The sequence below is a fragment of the Camellia sinensis genome, chromosome 4 (assembly GCF_055761805.1).
Source record: "Camellia sinensis isolate YWXY chromosome 4, ASM5576180v1, whole genome shotgun sequence".
Taxonomy (NCBI): Eukaryota; Viridiplantae; Streptophyta; class Magnoliopsida; order Ericales; family Theaceae; genus Camellia; species Camellia sinensis.
The window spans coordinates 180,154,591-180,178,675 of NC_138964.1; the positions used below are offsets into that span (position 1 = coordinate 180,154,591).

The 24,085-nt window shown below is 35.5% G+C and overlaps 2 protein-coding genes across 8 annotated transcripts; one reads left to right on the forward strand and one right to left on the reverse strand.

Annotated features, from left to right (window-relative positions):
* Positions 1-217: 217 nt before the first annotated feature.
* Positions 218-17,880, forward strand: LOC145789730 (DNA mismatch repair protein MLH3-like). Of its 3 annotated transcripts, none has more exons than XM_082867048.1 (26): positions 218-548; positions 658-828; positions 4,370-4,421; positions 4,516-4,563; positions 5,853-6,007; positions 6,121-6,178; positions 7,239-7,296; positions 7,437-7,529; positions 7,612-7,777; positions 7,876-7,891; positions 8,034-8,254; positions 9,441-9,510; positions 9,610-9,693; positions 10,344-11,861; positions 11,946-12,039; positions 12,128-12,225; positions 13,614-13,687; positions 13,819-14,016; positions 15,556-15,600; positions 15,675-15,728; positions 15,856-15,962; positions 16,294-16,342; positions 16,687-16,746; positions 16,881-16,953; positions 17,271-17,343; positions 17,473-17,880. In XM_082867048.1, exons 5-25 carry the CDS (start codon positions 6,002-6,004, stop codon positions 17,303-17,305), a joined length of 3,177 nt encoding a protein of 1,058 aa, XP_082723174.1. In that variant the 5' UTR covers positions 218-548; positions 658-828; positions 4,370-4,421; positions 4,516-4,563; positions 5,853-6,001; the 3' UTR covers positions 17,306-17,343; positions 17,473-17,880. The 3 variants fall into 3 exon arrangements, with proteins under 3 accessions (XP_082723174.1, XP_082723175.1, XP_082723176.1); XM_082867049.1 differs by having other exon boundaries at positions 5,896-6,007; XM_082867050.1 differs by having other exon boundaries at positions 264-548; positions 4,516-4,537.
* A 469-nt stretch (positions 17,881-18,349) lies between these two features.
* On the reverse strand, positions 18,350-22,334 carry LOC145789209 (uncharacterized). 5 transcript variants are annotated; one of them, XR_014327984.1, is made up of 8 exons: positions 21,974-22,334; positions 21,465-21,549; positions 20,942-21,018; positions 20,669-20,768; positions 20,105-20,159; positions 19,987-20,021; positions 19,037-19,175; positions 18,350-18,714 (listed from the first exon to the last, which is right to left on the reverse strand). XR_014327984.1 is itself a non-coding variant. In XM_082867059.1 (5 exons), the coding sequence occupies exons 1-5, from the start codon at positions 22,154-22,156 to the stop codon at positions 18,676-18,678; spliced, it is 501 nt and encodes a 166-aa protein (XP_082723185.1). In that variant the 5' UTR covers positions 22,157-22,334; the 3' UTR covers positions 18,350-18,675. The 5 variants fall into 5 exon arrangements, 1 of the variants encoding a protein (XP_082723185.1); XR_014327985.1 differs by lacking the exon at positions 20,942-21,018; XR_014327983.1 differs by having other exon boundaries at positions 20,942-21,549.
* Between the last annotated feature and the right edge of the window lie 1,751 nt (positions 22,335-24,085).

A 24,085-nucleotide genomic window follows, 5' to 3' on the forward strand; every position in this document is an offset into this window, starting at 1 on the left:
TGAATTTTTAAAAGGTTTTTTTTAATTTTTTTTTACTTTTTAGATATATTTATGTTAGGTATATCTAAAAATTAAAAAAATTGCTCAAAATATTAAAAAAATTAAGTAAAAATAAAAAAACACGAAAAATAAGAAAGTAAAATTTTCTGAAAAGTATTTTTAAAAAGTAGTAACCAAGCAATATGAATGTCATTTTGGACTTGGGGGCCTTCGAGCAATCCATTTTTCGAGCTACCAACCGGAGTTGGTACTTGCTGACCAATCAGAATCAACGTGTGACTTCAACTTTTAACTCGGTGACGTAATCATCGGTCACCAACACAAACAGTACCCGGCGAGTATCTTTAATGTTTCCCCGCAAGTTACACTACACTGTAAGCGCAACTTAGAACAGTCCGGCGCACACAATCCCGCGAGCTCTAAACCGCCTTTTTTCTTCAGGTTTCGAAATCCATGCCCACCAAAATCGAACCTCTCATTCCTCTCTGTTTTGTCTTCGAAGATCGATCAAAACCCTAACCCTAGGCGAAAATTATCGTCGTCTTCAGGTTAGCAACTAGCTATTACGAATTTCAAATTTTCGTTTTGGGTCTGTAATTGCAGGTAGTTTTTGTTTGTGGGGTTTGCCTGTAAATGTATGAATTATGGGTTTTGTAGTTCAGATATGAAATGATTGAAGAATTATTATGATTTGGGGTCAGTATGAGGGACATCAAGCATTTGCCTGAGGCTGTTCGCAGCTCGGTTCGTTCTGGCATTGTCTTGTTCAACTTGACCAGAGTCGGGGAAGAGCTGATTTTCAACAGTCTTGATGCTCGTGCAACCAAGGTAAAATTTTGAAATGTATTTTTATAAGATTGTAAAATGTATGAATTTGAAATCTGAAAACTGAAATGAATTTGGAAAAATCAGAAGTTCCAAAAAAAAAAAAAAAAAAACTGAATTTAGGGTATAAATGGCCATGTAACTGCTGTAGGGATATTTTGGGAAAACCCAAAAAATGAGACATCAATACCAACTCACGCCTTCCCTTTATGATAGTATAGATAGATGTTGGTAGATAGACATAGAAGATAGAAGATAGAAGATAGAATATAGAAGATAGATAGATAGATATAGATAGCAGAAGAAGATAGATTATATCTGTGTGCATATGTAAATCATGATTTAGCTACAATTTTGTTTGATAACTCAAACGTCTTGATCTTTTATCCCTTTTAGAGGAATAAGATTTCTGCGGCGGGCGTTTATTTTATTAATGGCAAAATATTCAACACCTACCTGGACAATTGGTAGACTCTTTGATGACAAAATATGCCTAGAATAAGCAGTTTATGTTAACCTGTGTAGTGATCAAGTTGGTTTTTACCCTGTGCTAGGATTGCCCATCCTTAGAGCTAATAGGTTGAATTCAGGAGAGTTATACTTATTAAGGAAAGATAGGAGTGGGGTACCTCTTTGGAACATGGATCAATGTGAAACCAAAATAATTTCCACTTCGTACTTTTTAGTACTTTTGATGCCATGTGTTGCTTTAATGTCTATTGAAGTATTCACTTTGAAACCCTTTCAATAGAATTTCTTTTTTCAAAGGGTCTGGTTCTATACTGTTATAAATAAGGACAACCGATGTAATCAAAGGATGTAGGCTATATAAAAGAATCATGTGACCTGTGAACCTAACCAACCCAATGTCTGGTTCCAACCATGGGGTTGTGTTGGGTTCATTTGATCATGGGAGAGGCTCGGCTTGGTTCTGGGTTCATTCCTTGAGTAACCTGAACAAAACCAAGATCCGCTCCTGTATGTATTTTGTTAAAAGACTTGTATGATGTACAACTGTAAATGTGATATTTTCAAGTTATTAGTAAAAAATGTTATCATCACATATAAGAGAATTATTGTAAAAATAGAATTTTCAAATTACAATGGACATCTATCAAGCCTTATAAAAATTTACTTATAGCTTGAATTGTGGGTTACCCCGAACGACACCAAGGTTTCTTGGTTTGGTTTAATTAAGTTCCATTTGTTTTTTGACATCCATTTGTTGTTTGGTTTAATTAAACAATTGTATAGATGAAAAAAGGGGTAATTACATTTCACTCTCATGTGGTTATGCCAAAAAACATAGCGCCCCTTGAAGTTTTAATTTGTGATATTAATTCCCCCTAGGTCAATATCAAAATGAAAAAAATGACTATTTCCATCTAAATTAACAGTACCAAGGCGTGCCGTGTCAAATATTGTTTTAATTTTAAATTGAATTATTCAAATTTTGAAATGATATTTATGCCTTCTTTCCCCCAATTATTCCTTTGTTTAACCTTAAACATGCCATTCTTTAAGCTTCAATTCTGCCATTCTGAAGGGCTCAAAGCTGCATATTGGCTAGGGGTGAGGAGGGAGAACATGGTTGGGGGGAATAGGGCAATGATTGGCTTGGGGTGGGGGGCGAGGGGAAGGGGTTAACGACTAGCTTAAGGTGTAGGAGGGAGTAAGGGGGCAATAATTGGTTTATGGTAGGATGAGGAAAGAGGTGGTGGATAGAGATGAAGCATGCAGTGGATTAGGTTGGCTTAGGGAGGAGGGTAGTAGGGGACATGGCTAGCTGATTGGCCCTAGTGCAGAAGGATGATGATGGTGGGGGAGAGGATAGTTGACTATGTTGTCATGGGAGGAAGGAGGACAATGGTGGAGGAATGGTAACTGACTAAGTTGGGGTGGGAGGAGGGAGGACAGTGGTGGGTGAGGGGGAAGCCAACTGGTTGGGGTTGTAAGAAAGGAGAACAGGTGGAGAAGTTGGGAAAGGAGGCAATTGATTGGTTGGGAATATGAAGGAGGTAGATCAAAGGTTGGGGAAAAGGGAAAGGGGCAACCAACTTATTTTGGTGGGGAGCAGGGAGATTGGGGGTGGGTGGAAAGGGAAGAGGTCAAGCGATGTGGTGGTGGTGGTGATGGGTGTAAACTACAAACTGAGTTGGCTAGGGTATAGAGCTGCTGTCAATGTTGTTAGTGGCAATGTCAAAGGTGAATGATAGATGATGAAGTTGTTGTAAGAAGAATCAAAGGATAAGGTAAGGTGGAGGAGGGAGAATGGGGGTTAGGAGAATGGGGAAGGGGGAATGAGGTAGCCTATGTGGTTGTGGTGATTTTGGGTGGTGGTGATGAGTGGTGATAGTGGTTTTGGGTGGAGGCGATTGGTAGTGGTGGATGGTAATTGTGATTTTGGTGGTCGTGGAGGGTGTTAGTGATGCCAATGGATGGTGATGGTGGTGAGATGAGGCAAAGAAAGATAAAAAGAGGATACAAGCAAAAGAGAGGATATAAGCAAAAGAGAAGAAATAAGAGGGTTATTTTTGTCTTTTTAACTATTCTATCAACCATTCATTTTTTCAATATGGTATTGAACCTAAGAGGGTTGTGTCACAAATTAAACTTGGAGGGGGCACCCTGTTTTTTGACCATTATCCAAACATAAAATAAATTGATTTTGGTATATGTTATACAATAGTTCTTATATAAGGACGTGATTACATTGTCTAATTGTAAGCGATATAAGTACAAATCCCATCAACCATAAAAGTATTTAAAAATCATAATATATTATCCTTTGATATTCAAAAATGGACCTAAAAACCCTAAATAGCATAGAATGAGAAGAAAAAATAAGTTGAAACCTTTTATTTTAAAACCTAAAACATTTTAAAATTGTTTATACTTGTTAAAAGAAAGTTAAAAAAAAAAAAAAAAGTTGTGGAATCGTTGTGTCCAATTGGCTTGTCTCATACCATATTAAACCATGTTTATTTTACCAAATTAGCAATAGATAATTCATGGGTGCAAGTTACTTTAGCCTTAATCATCTAGATGTATTTTGACATTTTTCATATTGGATCCTATTAAACCCTGTGATCACTAAAATAACAACAAATCATGATTAAATATTGATTATTTTTGTACTAAACACTTTGAGAAGTTGTATTATGACATATTTACAAAAAAAAAAAAAAAAAAAGAAAAAGAAAAAAAAAGAGGAAAATGAGGTTGCCATTTGTGGGGCCTGATAGTTTCAAGAGTCACATGAATTGAATTGTGAATGGTCATATTTTGATAACAAAGGTTTTCGGTTTGGTTTTGGGTCCTAAAAATGATAATTGAATAGGTTGGTTCAGTTTTGGATTTGGCACTAACTCGGACCAAATCAACCCATGCACACCCCTAACAAGAATTGTGTATCCCTTTAGTTGAAATTAGACCGTTGCTAAACCACTACGTAAGTTTTACCATTATATAGTTGTTCTATGCATGATTTTTACATTTGGTTTTTTTTTTTTTTTTTTCACTGAGGACTGATTTGTTCTTTCAGGTATCTGTTGCAGTTGGTGTTGGGACCCACTACATTAAAGTAGTGGACAATGGTTAGTTGTATTTTCCCCCTTCTCAATAGTTAACTCACATTGCACCCTGAGCTCTCTAGTTTATTTTTTGCATTTTATGTCTGTTTACTTGCAGGATGTGGTATTACTTGGGATGGGTTGGTGTTGTTGGGAGAAAGATACGGTAACTGAATATCTTTCTTCTTCTGAAAAACTTTTATTTTGGCTGCTGAGATTCTTGACACGATGCAAACAAGTAGATCCATACAAGCTTGTTGGATGCATGCCCAACTATACATGTCAGACCTTTGTTCCATACCCTTAACCATGTGTTGAGTGTCCGGCATTGGTATTTTGCACATTTAGAATAGTCCATGTAACATAGGAAATAATAGTGAGGGATAAGAATTTATACTTTGTTGATCATAGGACGTGTCATAAATCTTAGAGGGAACCAATCTCGCAATTTCAGATGTAAAAATTCTCAATATGAATTGGGATTTTTAGCAAAAACCTGTTTTAAGTCATCATGGAACACCTAATAGTGCTCATTCCAATAGGGACACTTGCCTTAAATTTTGAGTTTCACATACTCTTTTGTTGTCCTTGTTTATTTATTTTTTCTAGATGGAATGCATGTGAAAATCAACTAATAAGCTAACGAGTGTGTTTTTTTTTTGGTTGTGTGTGTGTGTGTGTGTGTGTGTGTTTGCTTGTTGGATGTGGACATGGAGGGGATACGGCAATTTTTTGTTTATTTATTTATTATATATATGAATATAAATTTAGAATGTATAGATACGAGAAGCATCGATATATATTTGGGTGTATTTTTATTTTTTATATTTTTATTTTCCATTATTTTACTTTGACCCCAAATCATCTTTCTAAAATTATAAAAAAATAAATAAATCTACAAAGGTGTCTTGAGACATGTCCAAACACAGGACACGTGTGTTCATGAAGAATCCCCACATGCCCTACAAAAAAAATAATAAAAAAAAAAATTTGACATGCCACGTGGTGCGTCGGACACAAGGACACACATCCCCGTCGTGGCACATATGAACACAGCACCAATCTTGGAGTATCTGTGCTTCTTAGCTGCCTATATATGGCTGTCTCGTATATGAATGCCAGTTGGAATAAAATTCTCTCTTCTTTTAAGAAAACTGGTCAATCCCATGTGTTGGTGAAAAGAAAGAGTATATCTATTGCACGACCCATAGCATTTCTTCTGTTGAATATGCTATTATAGAACATTGAATAAGCACAGGGAAATCTTATACATTGGAAAGTGTGGCATTATTTTACTTTTGAAAGTATTGATGACTGATAGCCTACTTCTTAGTTTTTGGAATGTAGGTGCTTAGTTGGACTGTTTAACCATTGCTATCATGTGGGGATAACTACAAATACAATTTATTTATTGACCATGTTATCTAATGATTTGTGTGTTTACTATGAGACCAGCAACGTCAAAAGTTGATCAGCTAGCTAATACTAATGCTATTAGTGGAAGCTTTGGCTATTGAGGAGAAGCATTGAGCTCCATTTCTGATGTTTCATTGTTAGAAGTCATTACAAAAGCTCATGGGAGGCCAAATGGATATCGTAAAGTCATGAAGGCATGGATTGTTCTTCAATGTTTCGAATTTAATTTTTCATTTGTCAATTTTGAGCGTCTTTACTGCCATTTTTCCTAGTATCCTGGTGGTTGACTTCCCATCATTCTTTTCAGGGATGCAAATGTTTGTATCTTGGAATTGATGATGGTAGGCAAGATGTAGGCACAACAGGTAAAAATTGTTGTGTAGTCACTATTGGCAAGCAAGTCATTATTATTTCTCCCATTTGGAAGATCTGTTTGTGCTTTTTTTGCCTGTTGTTTTCTTCTCTTTCTCGACTCTGTTAAATGTTTGATAACAAGTTTAAATAAAACAAAAATTGGATTCGTAAGTAACAAGAACCTGCACAAGTATATTATGGTGGAGAGCATTATTCTGTTTGGTAGAAGGTAAGCAAATAGATTGGAGCTGGTCTTATGTGTGCACAAGTAAAGTTTGCTTCTTTAGCATTACAAGAACAGCACTGGAACTTCACCTGAAAACAAAATGATAAGCCGCTTTTAATCACCGTTCCTTTTCTTTGTTTTGAATTGTTTGGAACAGGGAGTTTCTGGCTTAATTAGCTCAGTGTTGAAAATGAACAAATTCAGGATTGGATCAGCCTTCCAGAAATTCCACTTAGAAGCCTCCTCTTAATAACATCTAATTAGCGTCTTTCTAGTGTCGCATGACTGCTTTTCATCACATTATTGTTTCCAAATTTTATATAAATAACTATTTTTGTTTTAATCTGCCATAACATTGTTCTCTTCACATTACATTGAGAAATTGTCCTTTATAAAAGGTTACTTTGGTAGATTGTCTAGTGAAAAGGAGAGATGGAATTTATAAACACACTTTGTGTCAATGCCTTACAAGTTTGTTTAAACTGATCAGCAAAGCATCAATGTTTGCAGCGTGAATCCATTTTTGTAGCTTATTTTGAGGAAGTCAAACAACACAAAAATCAAATCAATGGGCAAGAGTTACCAAAGTACTGTTGGATTTGTCCATTAAAATTGTAAAGTTGGGTCACTTTGTGCTTCTTGTATGAACTACTCTGAGTATTTGTCCCAGTTTTCTTATATCTTTCTTTCAAATGATATTGGCTTTTAAGAATGCTAGAGTGTATGTGAATTGTAGGCTTGTAACTGCTTTATATGGTGAATAAATTTGCCTTTCCTTTTTCCTGTTGATTATGATGCAGATAAGCTTTGATTTGTTTTCTAAGAATAGTCTTGGGTCCTTGCAGTCATTGTTCGGGATTTATTTTACAACCAACCAGTTCGGAGGAAGCATATCCAATCTAGGTTCCTCTTACTTTGCACATATTTTGCTTTGGGTTTAAATTTATTAATGATAGCCAACTACCTTAGCTGATATGATCATTTTACTCGTGATGATGTGCACTAACTTGATTTGGTTGTGATTTGCATAATGAAATTGGAAGCCCGAAGAAGGTCTTGCACTCAGTCAAAAAATGTGTTCTTAGAATTGCGATTGTTCATCCAAAAGTATTCTTCGAAGTTGTTGATATTGAGAGGTGTTCCTGCTCTACATTTGTCAATATAGCACTTGGAGGGTCATATATGTGTTTGCTTACATTTTGTTTTACCTGCATGCAGTGAGGATGAGTTGTTCTGCACGACTCCTTCCTCATCTCCTTTGTCACTGTTGACGAGTGGTTTTGGAATTGAGATTTTCAGCTCTCTACATGAATTAAATGTCTCTGATGGTGTATTAAAGCTTTCTGGATATATGTCTAGTCCTCGTGATACTTCATTTGTGAAGGTATACTTCATTTGATGATATAACTATTTAACTGTTTTGATATGCTTTACTGATTCCCCACTGTCAATAGTGCTAATTGAGGGTCCTTTGTCTTGCAGGCCTGTCAATTTGTCTGTATCCGTGAAGTTGATTATCTTGTTAGTGTGCAAAGGTTATATTGCACTAGATAGATTAGCAATTAAGATACTGATAAAACAAAAAGATCGGCAATTGAGATAATTGAGAATTGTGATTTTCTTGACCTTCACTTATGTAGACATCAACTCTCTTTATATCTGCAAGGGCCCAATTCATAAACTGCTGAATGAGTTGGTCACTAGGTTCAACTCTTCGGATCTGCAAGAGGCTAACATGAAGTTACAAAATGGGAAGCGAAGTAGGTCTCAAACATATGAAACATACATTTTGAATTTAAGTTGCCCAAGATCTTGGTATGATATAACTTTTGAACCATCAAAGACTTCTGTTGAATTCAAGGTAACATTTCTTCTTGTTTGATCATGAACTGTGATATATATAATTAGCTAATTGATTGAGAATTTTCCTGGCTTATGAAGTTTGTTTGCCCTTTGTCAATTAGATTGTTTTGAGTGGAAAAGTGATTTTTGTCATTTCTCAAAAAGTTGAAATATTGGAGACTTCAGTAAAATGTGCCTAGAAACGGAAAAGGGGTTGGGGGGGTGGTGAATTATGTTTATTAGCCCTATTTTAGCCTTTTAATCAAAATTTACCACAGTAAATAGCAATCACACGATAACACAGATTTTACGTGGAAAGCCCAAAAGGGAAAAACCATGGCCACAACACCCAACAAAAATCCACCAAACGATGATAGAATACAGGACACAGTCGAGAAAACTTACAACCGTATACCTAGGTTTATCTACAACTCTAATGACTTGTGGTTACTCCACGAGCATAGCTTGACTCAGTCAGCCTTTTTGATCTTCTGGACACTACGAAGCAACAGCCTCGATCTCTATTCTTGAACGGATCCAATTACCCAATCAACTCTGTGTGCAAAACACAACAATGCAAAGATATGTAAGGTTTTTGGAAAACTATCTCGAGAAAATTCTCTCACAATGATCAAAATATTTGCTCAGAATTTTTCTAGTGTTTACAGAATTTTGACTGTGAAAAAACAATGGTTGGGATATAGAAAACCAAGTTATAGAGGTGTTTATATTGAAACTCAACTTCCAAAGCCAATTTACGAAGGATTTGTGAAAACTAGGGTGGCAATCGATCACAACTAATAAGGGATCGATCACTTTCAAAGTGAGGGATCGATTTCACAGATCACTGTTGATCGCATGCTTCTGTTGAAACAGGGATTGTTTGGGGATTGATGCTTCTGTTGAAAAAATTTCATTTGTGCATTACACTTGATATAGCAGTATATATACATATATTTTCCTTCCTTCTGTCAATTTTGGATGATTGGTGTTGTTTCTTCCTCCTTGTGTGTGATTCATTCGCCTAAATGCTGTAGATGGCTTGTCTACCTCATTCTTCTCACTTACAGTGTGCTAGTATTTCCTTCAGGGCTTTAGTCTTACTAATTTAATTTGTTTGGTTATCACTCTGTTGTGAAGTAATTTAGGAATCCAATTGTTCCCTTGATCCTCTCTCTCTCTCTCTCTCTCTCTCTCTCTCTGAGGATTGGTCTCCCATTATTAATTTTATTGAAAAGGCCATCACACACTTGTGGACTGAAAAATTTTCTCATGGTAAACTGCTAAATTTGTGAATAATCTTTTTGCTGTCTGTTAACATTATTTTTGTTAATTCATTTCTTAAACTTGTCTTGACTTTTGATATGTTTCAAGGAAATTCCTCCAGCCGTGGTACTGTTATGTCAGAAGAAGACAATACCTGGAGGGAAGGTGATGATGTTTCATCACCAGAAAAAGGTAGGATCTATATTTTATTATTAAATGTCTTGCTTCTGATGATTCTGTATATGGAGTTTGAATACCCTGATCTAGTTGTTTCAATAGTTACATTCCTCAAAACTATTTGGAGAAGAGAGAACACATTTCCAGAGTAACAAAATTTCATGAATGATGTTTATATAGCTTGCTTGTGAACTGGCAAAAAATCTGTTTGGGTAAATTATACTGTTGGTCCCTCTAGGTCCAGTGAAGTTTTCACTTCGGTCCCTGTAGTTTCAATTTCATCAATTTAAACCTCATACTTTCAATTACGTTTCAATGTGGTTCCTCTGTTCATTGTGGTTAGCATTTTGGACGGAAAAAGGCAACATGTGGAAATTTTAGCAATTCCTGCACAAAAAGAAAAATGAATAGGTTACACCTGTGGTCCTATAGTTCTTTTGAATTCTACTGTTGTCCCTCTAGTTTCGCACATGTTTTCCATCCAAAATGTTAATGACAGCTGACCACATTGGTACGGAATTGAAAGTATGAGGTTTAAATTGATGAAATTGAAGCTATAGGGACTAAACTGAAATTTGGCTCAAACAAGGAGCAAAGGTGTAATTTACCCGATCGATTTCCTTCATGTGTATCCTAAGATTTCTTTTGTTGCCAAACATTGGCAGATTTGCCAGAAAAATATGAAATTGCAAAAAGGAGGTGCAGGATGTACAATCACCGTGCTTCTTTTGGCCTTCTCTCCCCCCAGCTGGAGATGCCAACTGAAGAAAGTGACCATATGTTTCACTGGAAAGACAATAGATTTTCTTGTCAAGATGCTTCAGAACACCAGATCAGGTTGGGATCTTTGTATCAAACTGACTACTCATTCCAGTTGTGTGATGGATTGCTTGCCCCATCCAGAGTAACTGTAAACCAAAAGAGTGCTAGCTATCTGCAGGCAACTGACCATAATATTTTCTCTTCTGAAGACCATTTCTTGGGGAATAAGTTCTTTGGGGAAAAAAGATCCAGTGAGCACACAGACTATATTTTGGGTTCTAGATTGGAGGATGCACATTTCAATGTGGATGCCAGCATAAGTAATGGATTTAATGGGAGTGCATTATCTCCTGATTGTTTTGAAATAGGTGATGATGTGGACAAGATCAGCGAGGATCTAAAGCCCTTTCTGCATAATTGCTCCTGTAGGAGAAGCCTTCCAGTTGATGGGGCATCACCTGCAAGCTCTGAAGGATTTGACTTTCGGATTAATGGTTTTGGAGCCAAAAGAAAGAGTCTTGAACCTAATGATTGGGTTTGTGTTGGAGAAATTGATGACAATAACCAGAGGTTTGATTTCCTTCCAGGGACTCTATGGCAGGATGAGGCAGCAAGTGCTTGGTCTTCCCCCGGACCCTTGTCTAAGTGTGACGTGCTTACAGGTCTGGATTTTTTGTCAAGGGATTCAATAGAGTCTTCTGCAATAGGTGGAGAATGTTTAGCTGGAGAGAATGACCTTCCAACAGACTCAATTGCATGTGTTGGAGAATTTTTCTCAAGTCGTCAGCCTCTTAAATCTGAATGGTCTTCTGTAATGTCAGATCCATTATTTAGGACCAAATCTCAGAATGTGGATAATTTCTTTGATGAGAATGCACTTGAGAGGCGTATCAAATATGACAATAGTTCTAGATATGACTATTTAGCGGAAAGGGTTGTTAAGGACCGTGGTTTTTATTTTGATGATTCTTTGCGAAAAAGCTCAAGCCAAGAAGACTTCTCAACAAGTTTTGCAAACATGTGCTCAGGTTTTGAAAGTTGTGTTCGTTCCAAGGAAGATAATTGTAGATTTATCCAACAACATAATCTAGATGATGTTCTCTTTTCAAAATGTCCTGATATATTTATTGATGAAACAGAGTGGTTATGTTTAGACTCGCATGGTAAATATAATGCCAACTGTTCTGCAGTAACGTCACACCATATTTCTTCAGCAATTTATGATGTTATGGATGAAGGCCTAAAGGATCCGATTATATATCAACAAGAAGGATATGTTTGTAAGAGAAGGCCAAAAAGAAGCCATTCAACTCCACCTTTTTACAGAGGCAAGAAAAAATTCTTCACCTTAAATACCCATTTGGCCATGGAAGCAAAAAAACTCAAAGCCCAGGCCATCAATAATGCCCCTACTTCACAAGGTGTTGCTTTAATACAAACTGTTTGTAGGACTTGGTGGTGGTGCAAATAAGCTAGACCAGTTAAGATTTATGTGTATTGTGCAGAAACGAGTGGGTTGAAGCATCCTCAACAATCATCTGGTGAATGTCAACTATATTCTGAGCCAAATTCTGTGGAAGATCCATTGATCTACACCAGGTATAATTACTTTTAGTATTTCCATGTCAAGCTTAAAATGCTAGATCAAATCTGATAGTTGCTAACTTCACTGAGGTTTTGCTTTCAGACCGGATAAGAAGAAAGCACATGACATGAAGGACATTAAAAAATGTGATACGCAAAAATCTGAGGATCTTAACATTTACAGTAAGGATTTGGTTGAAGGTAATGCTGTTGTTATGTGTTGGCAAAAGTTACGTTTCCCATTGATCTATGGGAGAAGCTACCATGTTTTTTAGGCAGGTGTCCATCTATTATGATTATGGTAGTATTATGTAGCATCGTAAGACATAACTGACGTTCAAAAATTTAAAATGCAAAAAGTCAGAGCGCCTCCACATTTACGGCATGGATTCAGTTGAAAATAATTCTGTTATGTGTAGGCAAAAGTTATGCTTCCCATTGATCTATGGGTGAGTACCAGAGTTTTTTAGGTAGATTTCCATCTGTTAAGATTATGTAGCGTTATGTGGGATTGTAGATTGAACAGTTAATATTATTTTGCCTATTCTCCCACAATATGGAAGCATTTATGAATCATGTATTATAGAATGAAGGATTAGTTACCTTTTTAGTCCCCAAAGAATGTGATGTGTCATTGTGATCCCAAATTTTAAATTGTGTCAATTAAGGCCTAGTTTGGGAACAAGCTATTTTAGTAACTTTTTTGCTTTTTACGAAAAGATGTGCAGAAAAGTAGAGGGAGTGATATGACAACTTATAGTGACTTTTTGACCAAAATAGTTACTCCCCAAGTGAGGCCTAAGCCCTCAATGTATAAAAAGTGTTTCATTTTGGTCCCCCAACTTAACTTTGTCTGTAGACTTCATTAAATTCAGGGGTAAATGCAGAAACTCAATTAAAAAAAATACACTTTTAGCTCCCAAAGTAGTGATTCGTGTCATTTTGGACCCCCATGTTTAAATTGTGTTAATTTACTACCCAATTTATAAAAAGTGTTTCAATTTGGTCCCCTAACATAATTAAAATCATAATTACATATCAGCTAAAAACAAAAAAAAGAACCAACATCTTTAGAAGGAAATATTCCTGCCATCCAACATGTATATATATGTTGCTTCCGACATTTGCGAGCCCTATAGATGTGTGTATAGAGAAATTAGGGTTTAGGTTTTCATCCAAAAGAGTAATTTGTTTGAGGGACAAAATTGTAATAAAAAAATTAGAAGATGGCTTGGGCACTGAGAAAATGAGGGGTGTGCAAATAGAATTAACTGGACTAAAAATGTATTTTTATTAATTGAGTTTCCACATTTACCCTTGACTTTAACAACACTTCCAGATAGAGTTAGGTTGGGGGACTAAAGTGAAACACTTTTTTATACATTAGGGACAAATTTTAGACATTTGTGACCAAATGACAAATTGCATACTTCAGGGACTAAAAAAGTAAAAAACCCTAGAATAAATTTAACTTTGTTTTTTTTTTCTTCACCATTATTTGATTATCACTTTTGTTGCTTATCACTTTATACCTTCATCATACCCATATAAATGATATACTTCTGATTTTATGCTCTCTTAACCTTCAGACTGCACATTGAAGGAATCTCATGATCCATTAGATTCTGGGCTAAAATGGCAGAAGAGCTGTCTACGGACTGCAGTTGAGTACCTTAGTGTTTTTTCTTTTCTTTTTGAAATCACATTCTATCATGATTACCAGTTTGTCAAAAGAACTTGGGGTTGTCAAGTTATGAAATTAGTGGTTACAAAGTGATTTTGTTTTCTATACAGAGGGGAGACAAATTACATAATCTTCACAATGAGAGTAATATACTTGATGTCTCTTCTGGGATCTTGCATCTGGCTGGTGATTCATTAGTTCCTGAATCTATCAATAAGAATTGTCTGGAGGATGCCAAAGTTCTCCAACAGGTGGATAAGAAGTTCATTCCAATTGTGGGTGGTGGAGTGCTTGCTATTATTGACCAGGTTTAAGCACTGCTCTTCTTTCTTTCTTTTTTTCTTCTTGAGATCCATCTCTCATGTTTTTAAATTTTTGAAAGACCGTAGCCAAATGATATATTTAGGTAGTGTTCTATTCACTGGAATAGAATGGAATGGAATTATCATTCCATCAAAATATCCATTCCCATGTTTGATTGACTAAAAAATATATTGCAAATGGAATCATCATTCATCATTGTAATGGACTGATCATTCCATAGGGGAGCCTAAGGAATGATTATTCCATTCCATTCCATCTTATTCTAGTGAGCCAAGTAGAACATTAGTTCACAAGTTAAAACATTATGCTATGGACGTTGTAATTGTGGACTATTTAGTACCTCTGTTACATGGACTCGCTGGTTTAGGGCAGAGTACCGTGTCGACACGATACGACATGGGTGCGGGTGTGAGATATGTGTCAGATTCGGCATGGGTTTCTTGGACATGGCTGACATGAGAGGAGAAAGAAGGGTTGTTGAGAGAAACTTACAGTGGAGCAGTGGTAGCAACAGGGTGAAGATCTATGTCGATTTGTGTCTCTGTGTCGTCTTGTCTCTGTCTTCATCTATGTCGATCTCCTCTTCTCTCTCTCTGTCTTCTCTTCTTCATCATCTCCTCCTCTTCTTCTTCTTCTTCTTCTTCTTCTCTCTCTCTCTCTCTCTCTCTCTCTCTCGTCGATTTGTGTTCTCTATCTCTCCCCCCTCCCGTTTTTAACATATAATAAATAATATAATTTGTTATATAATAATAAATCTAATTAAATCATATATAATAATAAAAAAAAAATCTATAAAAATCTATAAAATAAATCATCCAAATTTTATTTTTTATTTATTTTAACATATTTTGTTATTCTTTATTTGTTATATTTTTTTTATTTATAATATATATATCAATTAAAAATAAAAAAAAATAAATTATATAAATAAATTAAAAATATTATCAATAAAAATAATACACAAGATAAAAATAATAAATATATTTAAAAATAACTATTTAACTCATCTTTATATAATAAATATATTTAAAAAATAACTATTTACCGTATTCCCGTACTCGTATCCAAATTTGGATCCATATTTATGTATTTTCAATTTTTAATTTTGAAGTATCCGACCCCTATATGTACCTGCACCTGCGCCTGCACCCAATATCTACACCCTAGTCCGTGTAACATAGTTTAGTACTGCTTCTCATGATTCTCAGTCGAGGCCTATTTTATCTCGGCAGAATGTTCAATGACACCAATTGTTGAGATGTACATAGCACAGGAAATCTTAGTAGTGGATTGAGGACATGGAATGGTTAACAGTTTCTCATATGAGAATCTTGTAACTGGGAAATCGTGTCAGCATTAGCCAGTAGATGCCTGGTGGTATATATACATCTACATGCAAACATGTGTGGGCTTGATTCGTGTACATACCAACACACATAATCATATTTATTGGCTTAGGGTTTTGGAGTCTGCTTCCAGCATTTGGCTGCATTTCTTATTTTGCAAGTGATTGTCTTTTACAGCACGCTACAGATGAAAGGATCCGTTTGGAAGAACTACGTCAGAAGGTAAAATGCTTTTGTAGTTCAAACTTTTTAAAATGACAAATCCAGTGTGACTAATAGACTAGTGAAATTCGTAGGTGCTATCTGGAGAAATGAAGACAGTCACTTACCTAGATACTGAGCAAAAATTGGTATTTCCATTTCACAATATATGTCGGGGTTCTATTACAGCCCTAGATGCTGTGCCAAGTTAAACATTTATCTGAAAATGTTTAGATCTTCACTATTGATTTTTATTGTTTTCGAAACTGTAAACAGGCCCTGCCTGAAATAGGGTATCAGTTGTTGCACAACTATGCTGATCAGATTCAAAATTGGGGTTGGCTCTGCAACATTCGTTCTCCGGGTTCAAGGTCTTTTAAAAAGTAATTTTTCTGTGTTCTGTGTCTAGAAAATCTTTAATTAGTACTGTTGATCTATGTGTCAATCATTGTGTGAATGACCTTCAAAGATATTAACCCCATACCAATGTTGGTGAACAAGTCTGTCAGATTTTTGTTTGTGCTGATGACTTTGGAGAACCTTTTGGATCTCCTGCTTCATATCTTTCGTTAAGGATTTGCTGGGATGATTTTTTTTTTCCCCGCTAAATGGATGGTGTTAGAGAATGCATGATATATTGCATTTGTCTTGTTATACAATTCATCTTTTAAATTCTGAGATTTTTTTGGTGTACACCCTTTTGTGTTTTTACAGGAATCTGAATCTTCTACATTGGCAGCCAACTATTGTCACACTTAATGCGGTGAAGAACATTCCTGCCCCTCTCTCTCTTTCTCTCTCTCAGCCATTGAACTTCTTTTACAAGCTTAAATTTTTTATTTATTTATTTTTTTTCTTGATTGTATTACTAGTTAGTCTGTCAACTACGTACGTATACATGCATATATAGAGGAAAATATTATTGCCAGAGAAGTTATTATTATTACTTCCATAGACATACACATTGACCAACCAGGTGCTTTAAATGTTTAAGTGTCCTCAATGTTGTATATTTACTCAAGATGTATAACATTATTGACATAGTTCAGAGATCCGCAATCTCTATTTTGTCTCATTATTGAATATCACAATTACTTTAATGTGCAGGTGCCATGTATTGTAGGAGTCAATTTGACTGATGTAGATCTCTTGGAATTTCTTCAACAGGTAATGCAGAGAAGTTTTTACAGTTCCATTTCCATGATTTTTCTGGACTTTATTGATTCATCATTCATTATCTAAAATTTTCCCAAACTATATTTGTTGATTTTCTCACTCCAGTTTGTATTTGTGATCAACAGCTTGCTGATACAGATGGATCATCAACTATACCGCCATCCGTTCATCGGGTCCTTAACTCCAAAGCATGTAGAGGTATAATAACCTCAATCTTTAGGAAAAATGCTAGTCTGTGTAAAAGTTGCATTAGTTACCAATCATCCACAAATTAAGTTATTTAATGCTTTATGCGAGGTGATGCTTGTCCACAAAATATTCTCATATGGACTAGTGTCATTTGCCATTTGCCGTTTGCCGTGGTTTTTCTTTCTTGCTTCCTGATACATCTCAAATTTCCAGCAAGTTAGCAACTTTTTAGCTGCACCGGAGTTGTATTTCCTGCTCTTAAAAGGGTGAAAGCTTCTTTCTTGGGGATTATGTTCTTAATTTTGCTTATTGGTTTTACTATTTAGGTGCAACACATTGCTACCTTCAGAGTGTTCCCTAATTGTTGAAGAGCTGAAGCAAACATCATTGTGTTTCCAAGTGAGTTGACAGTACCCTAGTCTATTTGTCAATCAATACAAAAAATTGAGAGTTTGTTTTGCTTAGCTGAGAGAGAGAGAGAGATTGCTTAGCTGCATTGTTGATAATTCTGGAGAGTTTGTTTTGCAGTGTGCTCACGGGCGACCAACAACTGTCCCTCTTGTCAACTTGGAGGCATTGCATAAGCAGATAGCTAAGCTTCGATTGTGGAATGGTGGTTCTAATGAATTGTGGCATGGGTTACATCAGCATGAACCCAGTTTAGAACGTGCAGAACGTGCAGCACAGCGTTTGAGCTCTGCCAGAGGTCTGTCTTGATGAGTAACCAGTTGGTTTTCCAGATTCAGTGGTGGCTGTGGTTCTCCACCAACGCGCCTTTTTTCCTTGCCATTGTGAACCCATTCTTTCAATTTGTTATGTATAGTTCTCATTCTGACCGCTGAAGTACCAATAATATGTTGTACCAGTGTAACAGAGTCGCTTGTAGTTTGTAACGACAGTTATTTGCACACAATAAAATCACACCTTATTTTTTCACCTCTTTTTTAAAATCATTTAAGGCAAAGCTACTTGGCAGATGTGTGATCAAAACAGCTAGATATAGTTGCTTCTTCTCTTGCCCCTTTCTTTTTTTTTTTTTTTTTCTCTCTTTGTCCAGCAAATATACTAAAATTATGAGTGCTAAAATCATACATGGACTATGTCAAAATTTGAAGTAAATACCTCCAGATAACCCCATTACTGTGAATGAAGTTGGACAACAAAAAAAATAAAAATAAAAATTCCCAATGCATATCATCCAGAACACAATAGACGTTAAATCAACACAGCACGGCAGCTGGACAGAAGATATAATTGAATGAAAAAATTTGACAACCATCTTTCTCAAAGAAGCAGCAATTCAATCATCCAACAACCAGGTGGGCTTAATCTACTGCATGCTAATGATGTCCATGCAGGTATTCCCTAACGATTTACATATTTTGAAGTGCAGTGACCAGTAAAAGGATTAAAGCAGACACTATATTGATTCTTCTAATGAATAGATTGGTAAAATCAATTTCTTAAAATTTCCCATCTTCCGTTTACAGAATATGAAATGTATATCAATTCAATAATGTACAAAACACTCAGTTGAGGGAACAAAATTTAGCACAATCGCCAATCTCATAATGATGTTATATTATATCAGGTACCATTGACCAGGAACTGTCCAAGAAGGTAGATTGTGGTGCATCATAGCTCTTTATTCGAAACAGTTTAACACCATTGATTATTTTATCTACTTGGAACTTGAGTGACCGGGTTGTCAGTGGCAGCACATAACGCCTTCTAGATTGGGATTAACATTTTCACTGGTGGGTGAAGTTCCTGGACAAGAATTCAAGCCCTATTTGAGTCAGTACAAAGCGGGAGAGTGGGGGCTGAATGGAAATAACAAGGGGCAACATCTTTGCAAAAAATAGTTCCTTATTTATTAAACAATAAATCACCCTATTCAACTGCTTTAGCAATCAGCTGTTCTTCACAGAATGGGACATAGGATGGGTCCCACATGTGGGGTGTGAAAATCCTCTATGCACTATAATATGCACTTCAAGGCTCACTTGTTCTTTGTGACTTTTTAAGTTATAATCATCATTAGGTTTTTCCGAAAAGCATAGAAAGTACAAATGAGAAAACATCATTTTACCTTGAAAACTAACTCAAGTTCTTCTTCCTCACGTACAATCAGAGACAAGTTCCAATAACGAGTGACTGGGGTCACACATTCATTCAGGACAGGTTTCAAAATCTTTTCAATGGGAATGAAGCGGTGGATTATTCTCCCACTATGTGAGGAAAAAAAGAGTAGTATTAGTGAAGCCGATGATTAGAAATGACGAAAGGAGAAAAAATACATATAACAGGCAAAACAAAATATTATTCTTCGTGATTGTTTGAACTGGTGAATAGAAGGGAGATCCTAAGCATAAACTACTCTAGTGGTGCTATTGAGCAGCTAAAGGCAAGGTTGGCCATGTTCTTTTTTAGGCTAGAAAAACTGGAGAATGTTTTGGGTTATGGAAAAAAAGGGAAGGAGAGATACTCCAACCAGTGCTCTTTTGTAACTGTTGCTTCAGTTTGATAGATATGATTTTTAAGTTTAATATCACAAATATACTTACGAATGGATAAGTTCCATAGCTTTTGTTTTGTTTAAAAACAAGCATCCTAAGATATAGGCACTAGGGCTGCAAACGAGCCGAGCTGAGCCAAGAGCTCAGCTCATTTGCTTATCGAGCTCGTTTATTGAGCTCTAGCTCGGCTTGATAAGTAACTGGACTCAGGCTCGGCTCGATAAATAACTGGGCTCGAGCTCAACTCGATAAGATATTTTTTAATATTATTTATATTATTTAAATAAAAAATACTATTTATATATTATTGAATATATAAATATTTATTATATAATTTAAATAAAGATAAACGAGCCGAACTTATTCGAGCTCGGCTCGTTTATTAAACGAGCTGAGCCGAGCCTATTCATGAACAGTTTGGTTCATTTGCAGTCCCAATAGGCACCAATCAATATCCATATATTTTTTTTTGGACATTGCTATTCAAAGAACCAGCAGAGACATTCTAATAAACAGAGTGTACCATTGAACCAACTTTTCCTTTCTCCAGTTTGACACCTAACATATATTTGCAAATGGGAGTTAGATCCACTCTCTCAATAAATGAAAAATTCTCATACATAAAAAAAATAAGAAAGTACCTGTTGTAGTGAGTTTCAAGCTGGACTCCAAAAGCTGGCATGATTATGATGGACTCTGAAACATTAAGACATAAAACAAAGTGAACAGGTAATGAAAATACCTCCCCAAAATGAAACAAATAAACAACTAGCTTATCTTGCGGGGAAGTAAAAAAAAGGAAAAAATATAAGGGAAGCTAAGTAACAGCCGCAATCTTGCATCATAAAAAACCAGCTATCAACTGCACGTAACATAATGAAGATATAATTTAGGACAACAAGCATTCTTATCCTCATACTACTTGTTTGGGAATTACTCTAATTTGTTTGTAGACTATCTTTTTTTTAGGGGGGAGAGAGAGAGAGAGTGGATAAATATCAGAGAATGTTATCCAACTTGTTCTCATAACCACTTTTTAATAGTCCACATATCAAAAACATAGATACAATTCAGAAAAAATGGCCGGTGTAATAGTCTAAATTTGTGGAAAAAAATATGTAATTACCAAATGGCTTGTGTTTTCAAGAATTAGAGAACCTTATGCTGTGAAGACCAAAAGAGAGAGAGAGAGAGAGAGAGAGAACCTTATGCTGCAAGACAGTATACATGTTCACAAATGCTCTTTCCCTTGTAGGCTTGTATGGTATATGTATGCTTGTTTATGTTTGTGTTTTCTTTGTGTTGCTTAGAAGGATAATAGAGTTATCATTAGTCAATTTTAAAAATAGCAGACAAATATTATAAATAATACACGTGCTGCTCAGCAATGTGTTTCAATATGTCCTCAACAATTAAATACTGAAGAATATAATTTCACAAAAGTTGTGAAATAGACAGGATAATACAAATGAACTTACACACAGTTTTGAAGCAAATAAAGATAGACTAATGTGAGCGCCTAAATTGGTGATGGACAAGCCTGATTACATATGATCTGTCAATAAGTTTTAGACATGTCAATTCTTGGTAGGGAAACCATAACACAGAACTCTGCAGTTGTAACTTTTTCAACAAAGTGCAATATGTTAATTAAAGGGATTGGTCCAGCACTTCATGTTACATGTAAAAAAATTGTTAATGTTTTTTAAACAACTCAGCTGACTCTCATATCTTGATCATATGGTCCGAATAGTGCAATAACTTTGGCGAACTAAACCATTTTCACAAGAAAATGATGATAGACAAGGAGAATGCAGGATAAATAAACTTATGATAATGACAAAGAAATGCCCTCTGCTTTTGCAATGCCTCCAAACAAGGGTAACAGTTAGTGTCATCATCCAAATTAACTTGAAGCTATTACTAATAATATAAACCAAACAAATTAAATCCTGCAAACAGAAGTTCAGAGCAAAGAAACCCTTTTTGCTAGCTTCTCACCTTTCTCAACAGGCTTCCAAATAAATTGTTTGACAAGGAATGCACTTAAAAATAAGCTCCAAAGAAGTACATGAATTGATCCATCCTGTTGTTTGTTGGATCATCAGGTCAGAGTTTATCACACATAACTCGGGTCTCATAACAAAAACATTTTGTGATATTCTTCAAATAGTACACACACATACACACTCCACAAGTAAAATCTTGTAAATCATCATTCCGGCATTAAGATAAATTGAATATCTTTAGCAGAGTTTCCAAGATTTACATGTATGTTGATGATACCCAGAAATTTAAACACCCTTTTTACTGTTATAATTTCCCAAGATTGTTGCATTGCATCAAATAGGTACACCCATGAACACAAAACAGTTGCTCAAACAAAGTAGCAACAAAAAAGCTTTCTTTCACTAAACCCACAAGCAGAAAGTGAAAACTTTGCACTATTAGATATGAAGAATAAAAAATCAGCATAGAATATATATTATCAATATACTATGTATGTATACCTGTAGGAGAAAGAGAGAGAAGGCAGTTGTTGTGAGAAGAAGAGCAGAGAGGTATACAATGAATGCCTTTGCACTGCTTTTTCGAACAACAACATGGTGTGAATTGAGGGTTTCTAGTGATCCCTTATGATTGTCATGTATATATGTATATTTTGCATTCGCAACACAGGACTCAGCTGCCATTTTTAAAAATTGAAGCTCACAACTTTAGGATGCATTCGGATCAGACCATTGCTGCATATCTATACCTGCTTTCAAGGGTTCATCCCAATTGTTGAGAAATTGGATTTAGGGTTTATATTTTTAGGAAAATTATATTCTTTTGATATAACTTCTGATTGACTATCTCATCTATTTCTAATTTGTCCTTTTTTTAAAAAAAAAAATCTCAAACGGTTGTTAATTTATAATTATTTTAAATTACAATTGTTACATTATTGGATGATAATGATAATGTAATCACAATTGATAAATTTTTAGACATCCATTTATGAGAAAATTAGTCTAAAGTCTCTCTTCCATTTTTAGTAGTGGAAAATATCCACAATATTATTTTTTGATGTCATCCCTAAACCCACACCCATATATCATACCAGAGAAATTTGACTCTCTTCTGAAAGAACAAAGCTCTTCTTCGATGCCCAACTCTTAAAATCATCAACCCTAAACTCAAATCCAAAAAAACCCTCATCTCTCTCCTCTATCTCTCCTCTCAAAACCATTACTAGATAAAAACTTCTTCGATACCCCCCAATCATCAACCTCATCAGCCGGAAACGACCCTAATTCTTGGTTCGAATCTCCATTCCTACGCGGCTTTACTGTGATTTCGAAGACTCATCGCCATATGATCTGAACCCACCGCCAAGCCTAGACTGGTCGAGCACCTCGGCGGTTCGCTCGCGTGGACTGGTAGGAAACAACATCAAATATACGTTGCCGCCATTGTTTCTCTCTCTCTCTCTTTGAAATCTCAAACTCTCTCTCTAGAATCTCTTTCTCCCTCTCTAATAGCTCTTGTTGTTTGAGCTGCGTATGTATGTCGGCCATTGGTAGTGCGAAATGTATGAATTTGAGCAATTTATTTTCAGTAACTTTTCAAATCAATAGAAGACGTATTTTCTCTGTGTTTTAGTCTCTGGTCCAGAATTTCATCTAGTTAGTACTTTACTTTGGTTGTGTACTATTAGTATATATATATATATATTACACATCTCATTCTTTCTTTTCTATTCAATTGATAAAGATTTAATTGGTAAAGGATTTAGAATTTTTTCTGGTTTCAATTTTCTCTGGTATAAGATTTTGAATTTTCTTTGATAAAGGATTCTACAAAAGCAAATAATTTTGTTCAGGAAACTTTTAATTTTCTCTGGAGAGAAGGGAAATTTTTCTGGAGGGGAAGGAAGGCCAGAGAAATTCTCTAGAGAGTGGGTTAGAGAAATTTGAAAGTTTAGAGAAATTTTGTTTCTTGGTTGTACTCAGTTCTCTGGTACAAGATTTTGAATTTTCTCTAGTAAAGGATTTGAATTTTCTCTAGTTTCACAGAGAAATAATTCTATAAAAGCAAATAATTTTGTTCATAGAAATTTCAATTTTCCCTGGAGAGAAGGGAAATTTCTCTGGAGAGGAGGGAAGGTCAGAGAAATTCTCTGGAGGGAAGGTCAGAGAAATTCTCTGGAGAGTAGGTCAGAGAAATTTGAAAGTTCAAAGAAATTTTGTTTCTTAGTTGTACTCAGTGTAATAATTTTGTGCATGATCTGTCTGGTGTGCACATTTCTCTTTGCATCAGTGTTGATGGTGGTTTTGTTGTTCCCCCCCCCCTCTTTTTTTTTAGTTAAAATCCATAGCTGTTAGTTCTTTACATAATCTGAAATTTTTTCTAGAGAGAAACAGAGAATTTCTCTGGGTCAGAATTTCTCTGGATAGAATTTCTTTGGGAAGTCTAGAGAAATTATCTGGATTAAATTTCTCTGGATCAAATTGAGGGACCTTAGACATTATGAAAAGATTAGATGTCATTTATGCTATAAAATCTTAATACCAGGGACCCTAAAAAAAAACCCCCTTTATTTATTTTATTTTTTTACCAAATTAATATTTATTATGTGT